Here is a 14,869-nt window from a genome sequence, read left to right on the forward strand (position 1 = left end):
GGGACAGGTTAACTGAACCATGATTAAACTCTCACTCATTGTCTCTGTGATCCAAAGCAGCCCGGCCTCTGGGTTGTCTCCAGCAGACGAAAGGGAACCTTACTGTACACCAGCTCAGATAATATATCGCCTGTCTGCCTGACACCCAGACAATAGACAGCAGTCCAGCGGTGGCGGCACTTCTGAGGCTCGCTTCCAGCCATGATTTATCGAACACCGCCGAGGTTCTGTTCTCTACCTGATTTCCATGTCCCATTTCTTGTTTTACATACCACTTCCCCTCTCTGTCAGACCGGGCTAAGCATATCTTGTTTATTTTTTCCCGATTTCCCGGTTCCCTGTAATTCCTCTCTTCTGCTTCCAAAGAGCTCAGGGGCTCCAAGTGCCAGATCTGTGTCTAAGCCTTCAAAGGACCCCTTTTATCTCCCCACTACAACCCAGGCCCCCGCCGAGGGGCGAACATAGCATAACTCAATTATTAATCGGAGAAGTATTTCACATATCCAAGCGACACAGTTGAATGAATAATAAATCTAGTAACATAAGATGAGGGTGATGGGCAGATAAACACTGCTGATGAGCGCAGGAGGAGCTACTGTACAGTAATGAAGGGAATGAGAGCTGCTGTGTCCCAGCATGACCAAGGCTGCTGCTCCGCTGATTTGAACGCAGATCCTTGAAGTGGAAGCAGAGAAGTTTGGGTTTGGGAATCGAGCCTTCAGCAAACAAAAGGAAAAGTTTAGGAAACAGGAAAATCATGTTAATAAACTACTGCAGGGATAAAGGAGGAAGTGCTTTCATGTTTCTTTTTTATTCTCAGAGACACAAGTTATCGCAGTCATCGATAATGGAAACAGCGATATCAGATATGAGATAGGGACTGTTGTAATTTCTGAGATACCCATCAGTTAATCATTTCTGGCTGTTGGATTGTCTTTGGTATCCGATAAATGTTCAGAGGGTGCAGTGGTGTTACATAACTATGTGCATTCACTTGAGTACTGTACTGAGGTACAGTTCTCGAATATCTAAGGCTACTTTATACTTAAACTCCACTCCAGGCAGTGATACATCCTGTTTCTGGTTGATGTTATTTCTCAAACACAAAATGGGGGTGTGGTTAATAGTCTGACACAATCCATCACCATGGCAACCAGATTGGAGGAAACTCATTTCGGCCACTTGTATCCATCATCTCATTCTTTCAGTCACTACCCAGAGCTCATGACCATAGGTGAGGGTTGGGATGTAGATGGACCAGTAAATCGAAAGCTTCGCCTTCTGGCTCAGTTGCCTCTTCGCCACAACAGACCGGCGCAGCACCTGCATCACTGCAGAGGCTGCACCAGACTGCTGATTCATCTCATACTCCATTCTACCCTCACTCGTGAGCAAGACCTCGAATTACTTGAACTCCCTTGCTTGAGGCAGTAACTCTCTCCCAACCTGGAGGGGGCAATCCACCGGTTTCCGGCAGAGAACCATGGTCTCAGAGTTGTCTCTCTCGGCTGCAAACTGCCCCAGTGCATGCTGGAGGTCACGGTGTGATGAAGCCAACAGAACCACATCATCTGCGAAAAGTAGAAATGCAGTTCCTAGATCCCCAAACTGGACCCCGTCCTTCGTCCGGCTGTGCCTTGAGATCCTGTCCATGAAAATCACATAAGGCCCGTTTCCACTGAAGAAGTTCCTGGTACTATTTGGGGGGCAGGAACTACTACAGGAACGTCCTCTCGCTCGGCCCTCTCAACCGCCGTGTCTCCATTGAGAGAGCGGAGTACGAGGAAGGTTCCTGTAAAGTTATGGGCTCTGGATGTGACGTAATCGTTGCGCAACCATTTTGGCCAGGGGACGTAGGGACGCTGTTAGCCGATAGCGGTGTCTGTAATAACTCACTAAATGGCCCGTGAAGAAAATATTTCTTTCCAGCGGATGTCTTAGTTACAACATGATTGAGCTAAATGGAGTAGTTTCATGTCGTATCCGACAACGGGAGGCTTTTAATAGATGACGTCCTTATGTTAGCTTTGATGCTGCTGTTAGCTGATGCTTTCTAGACATTGTGATTTCCCTAAACTGAATAAATACCACACATATCAACACAAAACTGCTTTGCTAGCTCAATCATGTTGTAACAGGTCCGCTGGAAAAAATATTTTTTTCACGAGCCATTTATTGAGGTTTTTTTTTTACATGGCGGCGGAAGCTATATGACCGAGTTAACCCTTGTCTGCTGAGTTTTAAAAATGCTGGCTATTTTGCTTTCTGTTGTCGTCACATTCCTCCTTGAGTATATCCAATCAGCACCAAGTAATCCCCAAGCCCCAGCCAGGAGTCTTTCGGGGCCGTTCTGAGTACCTACCCCGAGGCAGGGACTTGTTTAGCCCCTGTAAAAGTTCCGGAACTCTGTCCTTCAGGGGTGGTTCCGGCCCCGGCCCCGTAAAATTACCCCGAAGTTCCTGCGGTGGAAACGGGCCTATACAGGATTGGTGACAAGGGACAACCTTGACAGAAGCCAACACCCACCGAGAATGTGTTACGCGTAACTGATGACACAGCTGCGTCCAAAACTGAAGAAGCAATCCCACACGATCACAGACATAAAGCTCACTGTCTTGTTTTGCCTGTGACTCACACAACCAGTTGTGCGCTGCAGGTGTAGCCGGTGAAAAGATACATTCCATGACACCTCCTCTGTCTGCATCCGCTATGTCTTCAGTGTAGCCAAGATCCAAGATAAGTTGACAAGCTAGCTGGCTTGACGGTGCACCTGTACAAGCTTGGAAGCTCGGAGGATGATGTATGATCTGCAGCTTCTACCACAGTCATATGTCATCTTCCCATTTTAGCAACAGCCTTCTTTTTTAAACTAAGCACAATGTGAAGTAACTTTCCCAAAAATAAATGGTGAACAGTGCGGCTAATTAACATTGTCAGGAAATGACTCAGATGGTTATAAAAATGCCAACATACACTGGAGGGAGGCTTTAAACCCCACTACCTTTTAGAGGTAGAGCAGTGTTTTGTTTTACTTAAGACAATTATGACCAGCATATGTATTTGATGATTTGGTCTGATTGATTATTTTGATTATCAGTTATTTGATTGGTTGTTTACTCTTTAAGAAGTAAGAAAATAGTGAAAAGTGCCAGCTTGTTTTGCTGGCCAACACTCCAAAATGCAGTTTGTGCTAAAGTAAAGAGAAAAGCAGCAAATCTTTACATTTAAAAACCTGGATCCAGAAAATATTAAACATTTTTGTTTCATTAATGAACTGAATGAATCATCATTAGATATAAAAACTGTTGTCAATTAATTTTCTGTTGAAACACTTATCTATGAGACACGAGTAATTAATCTCATCATACAGTACTGGCACTGACAAGGGTCATTCTGCTGATTAATGAGTGCATGTCAAAAATAATACTGTGGTAAACAGGACTTGTCCTTGAGTAAAAGATGTGACTATCAGTTGTATAATGTGACATTCTTTCTTCTCATCCTTCCATCGTTGCAGATCCCTCAGTGAGTCGCTATCATGTCCAGTGGATGCCAGAATACTGCAGCCACAACGAGACCCGAGGACCGGAGAAATCTGTCACGCAGGTTAGTACCCAGAAGCCGTTTCGCCCACCTTCAAACCGAGAGTCTGATCACAGAGTGCAGAGCACAGAGCTATGGCTTGATCAGCAGCTCTGTGCTATGCAAAGCACGTGCCTAACCTTTTGTCTGATGCTTAGAAAGGACAGCTCCGCGAAAGAAAACAACTCTGCTGAGCGAGCCCGAAGCCCTGTTGCGTTTGATTTGCACTGGGCAAATCACTGGCTGTTGTTTTGAATATTATGAGTCAGTCGTGTGGTCAGGCATGTGGAGTGTTGGCCAATAAAACGCATTTACTTAAACAATGTTTCCCGGAATGGGGGATCATTCACCTCCAACTGCCCCAGCCATGCTTCTGCGTGGGGCTTTCTTGTAGAGTGCACTAGGATCTGTAGGGGTTGGGAGCGTCTGGGAGGTGGGGGGGTTAACTGCTTGGGTTCAGGCTGATACAGGATGGCAGAGGCCTGGCAATCAACACATTCTTTGGGGACCAGCGCTCTGGTTGCTAGGAAATATACATCCATTTTCTATAGATCGCTGGGAAGGATTCCAGGCTTGTGCTTTTATGTGAGCACAGCGCCTCATTCACTTTTAATCAAAGCTGTTTCATATCAGAGAGAATATACACACACCCTCTCTCGGGGGACTGCCTATTAATGTAGAACCTCTTTATTACAAATGCAAGATCTGAACCCACGAGTCAGCAGGATTTCGTTTGGTTTCCTCGAATGACTTGAGAAAGGTGTTTTTTCTTTTTTTGTTAAGATCAATAGATGATTAAAGTTTGAGTGTAAAGTGTAAGACTGCAGCAGAGAATTCATTAACAGGGATTTACAGGGCATTTTCTTTTTAAAATTACATATAAATCCACTTTGGTCGCTGCTTCTTAATTAAGTCGTGTTTGTGCCACATGTGGAAGCTATAAAAAATCATTTATATTGTAAGCTGAATGGAAGGATAGTGGTCTAACCCCTACCATGTGAGTGTTCAAAGTGGTCCTGTAATGTGGGGCATGTTCCTGAGGCCTGCGCGGGAATGTGATCTGCCTCGGTGCTGTGTATTTAATTATCTCTGAAGCTCCATGGGACCTGACCTGGGTGACATGTCAAAGTCATCAGGGCTGAATAATGTGTTTCTTGGCTCAGGAGAACTACATCAACCTCCCAGGCCTGCTGTTCTCCTGCAAGTACAAAGTCACTGTTCACATGCTGAAGTCCAAGAGACGCTCCAAGGACGAGAGCACCACCTTTCTCACTCCATCCTGTGCAACCATCCGTAGCAAGACTCACAAACACATCCCCTGCCCAGGGGAGGGAGGTGAGTAGTCAGCTGTTTGATGCGTAAAGGACACACTGAAATCGATCTCTGTAAACGCGGATACAGTAATCAAACAACTATAATCATGATGAGGAATAGTTTGATATTTTGGGAAATACACTTATTTGCATTCTTGCTAAGAGTTACATAACAAGATTGATGCCACTCTCATGCTTTTGCAGTACATATATATATATATATATATATATATATATGAAGCAAGTTAGCTTAACTTAGCACAAGACCAGAAACAGGGGGGTCACAGCTAGCCTGGCTCCACCTATCAGCAGCTCTAAAGCTCACGAGTTACATGAGAGTGGTATCAATTTTGTAATTTAACTCTTGATAAATAAGCAAATACTGTAAAACTTAGACTAAAAGCCAAAGCTAGAAACAGAGTCCCTTGCTAGCCCTGTGTGGCTACACATTTGGACAAATTAAAGCAGGTCTCAATTAGATGCTGAGTCAGGATGACATTGGAAGGTCCTATTGGTAAGTCCTCTTAAAGCCCACTGGGTTGAGCCAGGGCTGGGGCAGTATATTGATATAAGATTGACATTGTGTTATGAGACTAGATAGCATCTTAGATTTTGGATATTATAATATTTTAAGTGTTGTCTTTTCCTGGTTTTAAAGGCTGCATTAGGCCTACAGTAACGTGTTGAACATTTCTAAACATATCAGACTGTTGTAGTTGTTCTATTATTTGCCTTTACCTCCCTCGACATACTATCCGCATGACAGATGGTAATTTATCAAAAATTTCATGGTGTAAACATTTTGTAAAAGCACCAAAAGCCAACCCTACAATATCATGCAATGTCAATACCAAGGTATTTGGTCAAAATTATCATGATGTTTGATTTTCCCCATATCGCCCAGCTTGTGCTAATTTTAAGCTGTTATAGATCGTACATACAAATCTAAATGTTTCAACTTTTGTCAGTATAGATATGTTACACATCATGAGCCTAGTTAGATTCTCCGCACTTCAATTATGCAGTTCATTTTATGGAAACAATGAGCACCAAAGTGTAATTTATTCCAGTGTACGAGCATGGTAAACAAAATTAACGGAAAAAAGGTGGTGACTTTCTACCTCTAACGTGGTTGTAAAGTCTGAATATGTTTCCATTTCCCCAATTAAATATATTCTACTGATCAATAGAATCAAAGCGTTTTTTAAAATGTATTTATTTTCTATTCTCAAATTGTGAATATTGTCATGTGAAGTTTGTTGCTAACTGTCTGCTAATCTCATTCTTCAAATGAAGGCCGCAGTTTAACTGAGTCTCTCTCTGTTCTCCTCTTTTTCTCATGCACTGTCTCTCGGAGCTAGATTGAATAAATGACTTGTAATTACAATGTAATTTGGTAGCCTGATTTTTATGCAAGTAATATCCATACTGATTTAAACAAGATAGTTACTTTTAATTTGTGCTGAGCAACAGTTTTGTGCAAAATGAAATGAGGCCTGTTGAGTTCAGTGATTGAGGCGAATTTAAAGCCCAGACTATAAAGCATGTTTCATTCCCAAAATGTCAAACTATGGCTTTAATATCACGACCCTGACTGACACCACCCTTCTCCCAGCAGCTCCAGGGCTTCCAAAGGTTTTGGCCAAGCCAGAGAACCTGACGGCCTCTTTCTCCATCATCGATGGAAACATCACCGGCAACTTCCTGTGGCGCGTGTCCAGGGTGGCTCCCCATCAGCGAATCACAGGCTTCCAGGTCACCTGGGCTGAGATCACCACCGAAAGCCGGCAAAACAGCCTGCCCAACAGCATCATCTCCCAGTCCCAGATCCTGCCTCCAGTAAGTCTGTTTTCATTAAAAACAGGATCAGTGTTTTTCTAGCTCTAACTCTAATAGCCAAAGAGTAAAGGCCGTTTTCAAATGCTGCAGATTGGTTATGTTTCAGTATCCCACAGGGACCGTGCTGTCATGTATAGTCATGTAAATTCCCTTTGTTGTAGAATGGTATGTTCTATTTTCAGCTGTTCATTTCACAGCATCTGTCAGAGGTGAGGGTGATTTGAGGATAACACTGTTGTGGCCTCTTTGCATGAATCTTGTGATAAGCGACGGTGTGTAGACAGACACAGGGAGAGATCAGAGGAAGTGTTGTGTCCTGCTGGAAGTTTCTCCTCCTCTACTTTTTCATCTGCCTTCATGTCTTCCTCTTTCATCCTCCGTGAGAGCTCCGAAAAAGCCGCTCTTTGACATAATCTGCTCCATCAACAACACGTTCCGCCTATCTGCACCTCCCAGCCTCTGGAGCTTGTCTATAAATAACACCACCCACCGCACACTTTATCAAGCTGGCAGCAAAAAAAAGGGAGAGACAGCGAGCCTTATGAAAACAAAGTCTTTGTTTTTGTCTGTGGCTTGTGCAAAGACAGCTCTGCCGCTGATACTCGCCTGGTTTACAGCCCATTCAAATTCAAGTCCTGTCAAATAAGGCACGTTCTGCTGTCTTTCAGCTGATTGCATGTCTTCTGCTGTTCTCCTCCCTCACTTGGCAGGATCATAACTTGCTCGTCGTGTCCAACCTGCGGCCATCGACTTACTACAGACTGGAGGTGCAGGTCATAACAACTGGAGGGGAAGGTCCCGCCACTGTCAAGACCTTCCAGACCCCGAACATATTACCAGTCATTCAACACCGTAAGTCACTGTGAGCTGTTGCAAACACTTTATTAGCTCAGTTTAAGTGATTATATGTTGGATTTATTAATATCTTTTGTACTCCATAATGTCCGCTATTGTTATTTCTGTTAAAGTTTGGGTAGGGTGTTATTGCTAAGTCCTAGCAACACACATTAGATCCTTCATTTATACTTAAGGCAATTGTTTGACATCTTAGTTTTAGTCTCAGTTTGTCTCTTTGCTTTCTGGCAAGAGCTCCATAACAAATCGATACCACTCAAGTCTGTGCAATAAATAAAAGGCTACAGCCAGCAGCCGGTTAGTTAAGCACGAAGACTGGAAATCAGGAAGAAACAGCTAGCCTGGCTCTGTCCGACAGAAACAAAATCCACCTACCCCCACCTCTGAAGCCCACTCAATAACACGTTTCCTGGCTGCTCAGAGCTGAGAAATAGTCCAGCACAAATAATCATTCACCAGAAAGCAAATAGTTCACAAAATGTCAAAACTAATGTTTCAAGTATGATTAATACACATCTTAATATCAACAATGGCTCACATGCCTACCTATGTGTGAAAGGGCTTGCGTGAAGTGATGAACTCACAGAGAATTGTAGCAGCTCTCCTCAGTTCTACAGAGCGTTTTGGCATCTTTCACCTTCATATTTTTGTTTTCCGTCTATGCGTGCTCAGAGCTGTTGCACAGTGTAAATGTGCTCTGAGGAAAACTGCTTATATGTACTTACATAGGTGGTTCCATCAACTGTCAAAAGAATGTTGCCTTGCCTCAGACATGATTTCTCTCTGGACTGCATATGACAAAATTGGTCGGACATCCAGTTGTCTCTTTGCTGAAGCCATTCACGTCCCCTGGGCACATCATTGTCCGCTCGTTGTCTGCCCCATCATTAGAGACTTAAATTTTAAACTCCATCCTAATGGTTATGCCCCCACAGTGGAAGTCCCTTGTGTCCAAGTGGGCTAATTTTATGGATCTAAAAAGCAGCCCCCAAACTGTCCTCACAATTGTCTGGTCTGGTCTGGTCAAGTTTACCTGAACCCGACCCTTGCACTCTGACCTCACCTGACATGGCGTTGTCACGTAATACCAGAGGAATTAATTAAATTCACACATTTTAAGGCACCCAATAATATGCTGTTCAGAAATTGAAGCAAATGTTCAGATAGCCTTTTAGCTATGGTAAAATACCCAGTTTTCTGGAGTAGGTATAGCTGCGACTAGAGCAGCTATGTGACTCACCCATGAGCTGCATGACTCACCCACCATACCCCATTGCACACACCTCTCCACTCTATGGTTTAGAAGCAAAAGCCCTGAAGAAAATGCCAAGTTAGCATTTAGCTAGTTATGAGGTATTAAAAGAGAGGCGGTTAAGGTTAGGGTAAGGGTTACATCTCGTTACTCATCAGGCCAATCATGTATAATAATTATCAATAGGGTTACTGTTACATATTTGTTTACTACAACATTACACTGTGGCACAGTTTAAATAATGGTCATGGTCATTAGTCGACTAGTCGCCTGCATGCTTTCGATACAGGGCAACACAATGGTTTGAGTTGAAGGTGTGAGAAAGAATAGTATCAGTAACATTGTTAACACTGTGCTACATTACAGAGAAATACAAAACCATACTAATGAACCTTCATTATCTACAAGTGCACGTCACACACTGAGCGAGCCGGCTAATGGGCATGTAGCTACTTCCATGTTTCAGATGATACGTCATGTTTGTAGTCGACCAATGAAGATGAGTTTACATATCACCTTGGGTTCGTCCTTCACCTTCTCAAAATGATCCCACACTTTGGATTTCCTGCCCGACATGTTATTAACTAGCCTATGCAGAGCTGATCTTCTTCCAGACACTGTTTTTAAGTGTGTAGGCCTATTGTCTATGGGACAGATTTTAAGCTCTGGGTAGCCCTGCACTAACATGATCAACTATTACGACTGAATATTTACAGAAGAAGGGAAAGACATCTGTCGGCTGTGATTAGTTTGTAAAGTGACTCCTGTCTGACTGCTGAGCGTGGCCTCTTCCTTTGTCTGTCCTTTCAAATTACCGTATCACCTTTATAAGGGGATAATATGTCAGTGTGGTGTTTACAGCTTGTTTCTGCTGCCCCCCAAAATCAGCAGTTTTTAAGAAAAGATGCTGTGCTCCCGCCACATTACTTTGTGTTAGGCAGCATAAAAAACGCAGCACTTAACAGTGAGTGTTTAGCTCAGCAAAAGCAGAGGATGTAAAATGACCCAGATAACAGGTTAAATACTGCGACAGCAAGTCGCCAAACAAGCACATTTATACAGTATGGAAGAAAAGTCAATTATTACTAAGGCCTGAATCTCTGCAGTGATATCGGACAGATCTCTGATAATGTGTGTCTCTCTAGGACCCAGACTCCGGCAGCACCACTCTCACCACCAGAAGCCATCAGTAGAGAGGCACTGAGCTGCAAGTCGAGGCAAACCCAATAGGGAGAAGCACCGGTGGCTCTCTGCTCCTGTCTGTCAGGGAAGGAATGTGTGGAACCAAACAGAAACACAGCGCACCAGACCATGAACTGACCCCCTCTGCTCGTGAAATATGGGTCCATCCTCTCCAGGCTCCACAACACATCAGCTATTCCTTCTCAACCCCTCTCCTTTGACGGATACATGTCAGCGGACGGGTTGGTCTGTACAATGACATTTATACTGCAAGGTCTCATATTCTGCGTTGGTTAGTACACAGCTCCCTTAAACACAACCCCAGCTCATCAAGGAAGTTCCCGGTAAATGTTAAGACCCCAGGATAACATAGTTGTGATCCAGCTGTCATCAGACGCAGCCCCAAGATAATAACAAAAATTCAGTTCGATCAGTTGACAGGCAATTAGGTCGTGGTTTAAAGAAAAAACAATTACTTGACGAAGACGGTTGAACATGGATGGTGGGAAATGCCAGAACTGTAAAACAATTCTTTATCCATGAGACAGAAAAGTAGAAATTCATCTATTTATTTTGTTTTACCCATTAAAGAGGCGCTTAGGCATACAGTCAGTACTGATGGATAATGTAACTAAAGTCATTGTTGTCTAACCCAGAATATTTCACATAGTATGTTGCATGTAGTACATTTGATTTTTGAACTGTAAATGAATTACTTGCTTCAAATTGAAAACTCGTAATGGTTTTGCATGACAACCGTTAGCATTCTGTTGGCATGAAATAATGTCTGTGTTACCTCTTTTCACTATGTTAGCAATATTTCATTAACAGATTAACAAAGAATTATATCGGGAGTAATACGTAATGTTTATTAATGAAATTATAACTTGTGTGGAAATGATGAATTGTACATGTTCTTGGCTGTAGAAATATTTGTTGTGGAGCAGTCAGTGAATGTCTATATTTATTTATGTGTGTATTACAAAGTTTGGTTTGGATGTGTGTGAATGTGTATGTTCCGTGTGTTCTAGTCTCAAGTTTTTGAACCGGCAAAAAAAAAAAAATCTTGTAAAGACATTTTGTAAAAATGGAATTGTAAATACAGTCTTATGTTACATGTTATTTTTCCATGGTAGAAACTGTACAAAATGCTAAGTAATAAAAATAATCCTTAACCAGTTCCCTTTTTGCTGTTTGTTTAATTGAAGCTGCTGCGAGCGGTAAATAGACATGCTTCTCCTCCCAGTGCTCGGCTATTTGGCAGTTAATGTTGCTTATTTTGGCTGTAAAAGCCATCATGGCCGACTCTCTGTACAGCATATTCACTGATCGGTCCAGGAGCCTGAGACATGCGCTCTGCAAGTCCAAATAAACAGGTCATCTAGCTCAGCAGCCCCGGCGAATTTACCATCGCTGAGGTCGGCACCCCTCGACATAATGCTCTGCTTCTCAGAGCACTTGTGTGTTTGAAAAGCATTAAATCCCTCCTCTGCTCAGCAGCCTCTCGCCCTCGTAAAATGAAAAGTGGAAATGTTTATAAGAAAGTAAAGCTTAGAGTGACATTGTGAGAGTTAATCCTATATGTGTGGAGTGTATGATTTTCTGCAAGCAGAGTTGTTTGTGTATGTCGGATGGAAACTTTATGTCTAAGGACGTATTTAATAATCCTGAAAGGACGCATGAAAAATAATGTTTACAGCTGTAGTTGGTGACTTATATAAAAAAGTTTTTTTTCATATTTGCTCAAACTGCCACCACATCCAGACAGTAGCACATGAGACAGTTAATCTGCCTTCTCTTAGTGCTCTAAAGGCATTTGAAAGAATCCACTGTTTAAACGAAAACAACCAATCAGAGCTGAGGAGTCTCTAACGAAACTGTCAGTGGTTCGTTTGCGCAGGTGTGAACACAGCAATCGCACTCAGGTGTGCACCAAAACAACCGGACTGAGACCTTCTTGAAGACGTGGTTTCAGTCCACTTACAAACGAACTCTGGTGCAATTTGTTTGTGGTGAGAACGTGTTCCGACCTGGATCTGAACCAACTGCAGTCACATGACACATTGTTTGGGTTAAACGTGAGCATGTTACAGTCCTGGAGGATTATTAATGTGCACCTCCTCCTGTACTGCCTTAATATGCACATTCAGCACATCCAATGCATCAAAACATTGTTTTCTAGTTGGAGCCGCGCGTCGTTTTCAAACTGTATGGTTTGACTAAAATGAACAATGACAGCAATATAGTCCACGATGACCAGCGCTAAAATCAACCGGCATAGTTGTCCCTCCATTGTTAGAAAGTGTCACATTTATCTTGCAAGTGTACTCTTCTTCAATGTTTTGTTCACTTCCTGGATTTTTCCCACATGGAAATCCTGACCAATCAAGCAAATATGACAAAGGTTAACTTCATCAAAGTGACCAAGCTTTAATAGTCCACATTGTTTATATGTTTTATGAATCCAGGCAAGTCAACATTTCATTCCTCTTAATGGTAGCTTCAATGAGACAGAGGTTTATTTACAACAGAGATATAACTACTGTGTCACGTGGTCATCATTACATTTAAGTTTATTTTGCGGACGCCTTTGAGGAAACTGACTTGAAAGAAGTGCATTCATCCTTTTATCCATTCATAGCAAATAAAGCTTTTGTTTTTCACTGTGCTAATGAACATCAGCATCCTCACTGATTGAGTAATTCACAGTATTCAAACCACTGCATGTGCCAAACCGGGCAGGTTGGACTTCAGATTATACTGCCTGCAAAGTTTTTATGATGACAACATGCAAAGAATCCACCAGCAACTGGATCTCATTCTTTTCTTTCATAGATTGAAATAAAGAAAAAAGACCAGAAGAAGTCACGCAGCTTGTCCAAGATTAAATCAAAATTAGATCAGTTACATATCTTGTGACATTTCCAAAAATAGATGCAACAGAAGTTGTTGTGATGGAGGATGTAGACAAACTGTGAGATAAAAACCAGATAAAACATTTTAGCTGTTATTAAATTTTCCAATTAGTGCAGTCGGCTTTCTATTTTGAGATGCATTTTAATGAGTTTTGTTTTTCACCCCCCGAGCCATGTGTTATTTTGATTTACCTTAGATATGCTTAAGGAAATTTACTCTCCCCACTGTTTTTATTTTGCCCATATTAATTAAGAAAAAATATCCGTGATTGCTGGTGTTCTGTTTGTTTTTGTCCCCGAGTAGAGAAATATTATTCCAGTGTGGTACTGGCTAGGGACGGGGATATTCATACAGCATAATATTATGATCATTTGAGTGGCAATATTGTATTGATACATAGACTCCAAATACTAAAATACAAATTAAATGTTTGGTTGCCTATTAGATTATTAAAATGAATTGCTCGAAGAGCTCACTGGATACATTTATCTGAAATAAAAATGACTGAAATGAGATGACCAGACTGAAAACTTTGTCTTAAAACTAAGGCTGTAAAATAACGCGTTAATTTCAATCAATTAATCACAGAAAAAATAATTAGCTTTACTACGACACATCTGCCAAAATTAATTTGAATTGAAATTTTTAAAAATGTGTTCATGGCAAAAGTTATTGTATGCGACTAATTTAGATTAATTAATCACAGAGCATGTATTTAATGAGATTAATTTTTTTTAAATCATTTGACAGTCCTATTTAAAACAGATGTTGACAAAGTTTTTCTTTGGGGACATAATTTGCAGGTGGACAGAGGTAATAAATCACAAATGTTGTCACAAAACATGTTATATCACAATATTATGACTTAAGTATCATAATAATATCATAACATGGGGCCCCTGGTGGATTCCACTCCAAGTAATGCTGGCAGAATCATGGTTTCCTATTCTGATGTTGAAGGTTAATCAGTGTGTGTCAGTGTTAAATGAACAATGAGAAATCATGCACTGTATTGGCTCTGTCTGTGTGAAATGGTCATAGTGTCGGCATATTTGTGCGCGCTAAGTGTATGTCTGCAACGAGAAGTCGCCATCCAGATGTTTACATTTGAAGTCTGTCCCTGTCGCCACTTTCCACAGCGAGCAACAAATTATTCTGAGCCCTTGTTTTCACACACTCAGCCTCTTCAGTCAGTCAATGCTTCACCGCTCACTTCTCAGGGATGTTGTTTATGTACAGTTCTATTATGTCACAGGAGATTAGTTCCTCTTGGTCTGTGCACGCTAATCCCTCTCTCTTTTCTAGGAGCCTCGCCAGTGTTTAGCCAAGGCTCCTTTCTGTGCGAGCCAGCCCAGCCCCTCTCCCTTTCAGGCTGTCACAGTCCCTCTCTACACACACCAAATACCATGGCCCTCAAGTGTGAAAACCTCAAAACAAAAGGGCCTCTAGCCTCTTTTGAGGCATGTTGCAAGACGTCCAAGTCTCCGAGGACATAAAAGAAAGGGAAAAAATGCAACAACTAAATAATAGGCCAGTCGTCAGTACAAAAGCTTTGTCTCTGATGGTACAAGGCCAGTGAGGGCTTATTCACTTTGCATGACATTACATCCCTATTGTGAAAGTCAGGCAGGGGATATCGCTTTCAAATTTGAACACATATTTCTGAAAACAATATTATTCATTTGGCTCTTCGAATAATCCCGGTCAGTTAAATATTTACCCGTCTCCTGGTTGACATTAGCCCTCTTTTTATTAGAATTGAGAACAACACAGAGAGTCTATTCAGAGGAGCGCAACAAAGATAGGCTGTTTCTCCCACACATTTCCTCTGACCCCTTTGCACCCGTTCTGCAGATTAACATCGCAATGAGCCATGCATTACTATTTATCAAATCTAAGCCACTTTTATGGGTCATCCTACAATAGTTGA

The 14,869-nt window shown here is 42.0% G+C and overlaps 1 protein-coding gene across 2 annotated transcripts in view; it reads left to right on the top strand.

Annotated features, from left to right (window-relative positions):
- The window catches only part of LOC125900061 (anosmin-1), a 52,799-nt gene extending 41,603 nt beyond the window's left edge, over positions 1-11,196 (top strand). Inside the window, exons 10-14 of one of the 2 annotated variants that reach the window (XM_049594824.1) lie at positions 3,518-3,606; positions 4,746-4,917; positions 6,511-6,734; positions 7,445-7,586; positions 9,987-11,196. In XM_049594824.1, the coding sequence (XP_049450781.1) occupies positions 3,518-3,606; positions 4,746-4,917; positions 6,511-6,734; positions 7,445-7,586; positions 9,987-10,045 (686 nt within the window). In that variant the 3' untranslated portion in view covers positions 10,046-11,196. The remainder of the gene's footprint in view (positions 1-3,517; positions 3,607-4,745; positions 4,918-6,510; positions 6,735-7,444; positions 7,587-9,986) is intronic. The other variant, XM_049594825.1, reaches the window with a different exon arrangement.
- The last annotated feature ends 3,673 nt before the right edge of the window (positions 11,197-14,869 follow it).

This window comes from Epinephelus fuscoguttatus, linkage group LG13 (assembly GCF_011397635.1).
Source record: "Epinephelus fuscoguttatus linkage group LG13, E.fuscoguttatus.final_Chr_v1".
NCBI classification, from domain to species: Eukaryota; Metazoa; Chordata; class Actinopteri; order Perciformes; family Serranidae; genus Epinephelus; species Epinephelus fuscoguttatus.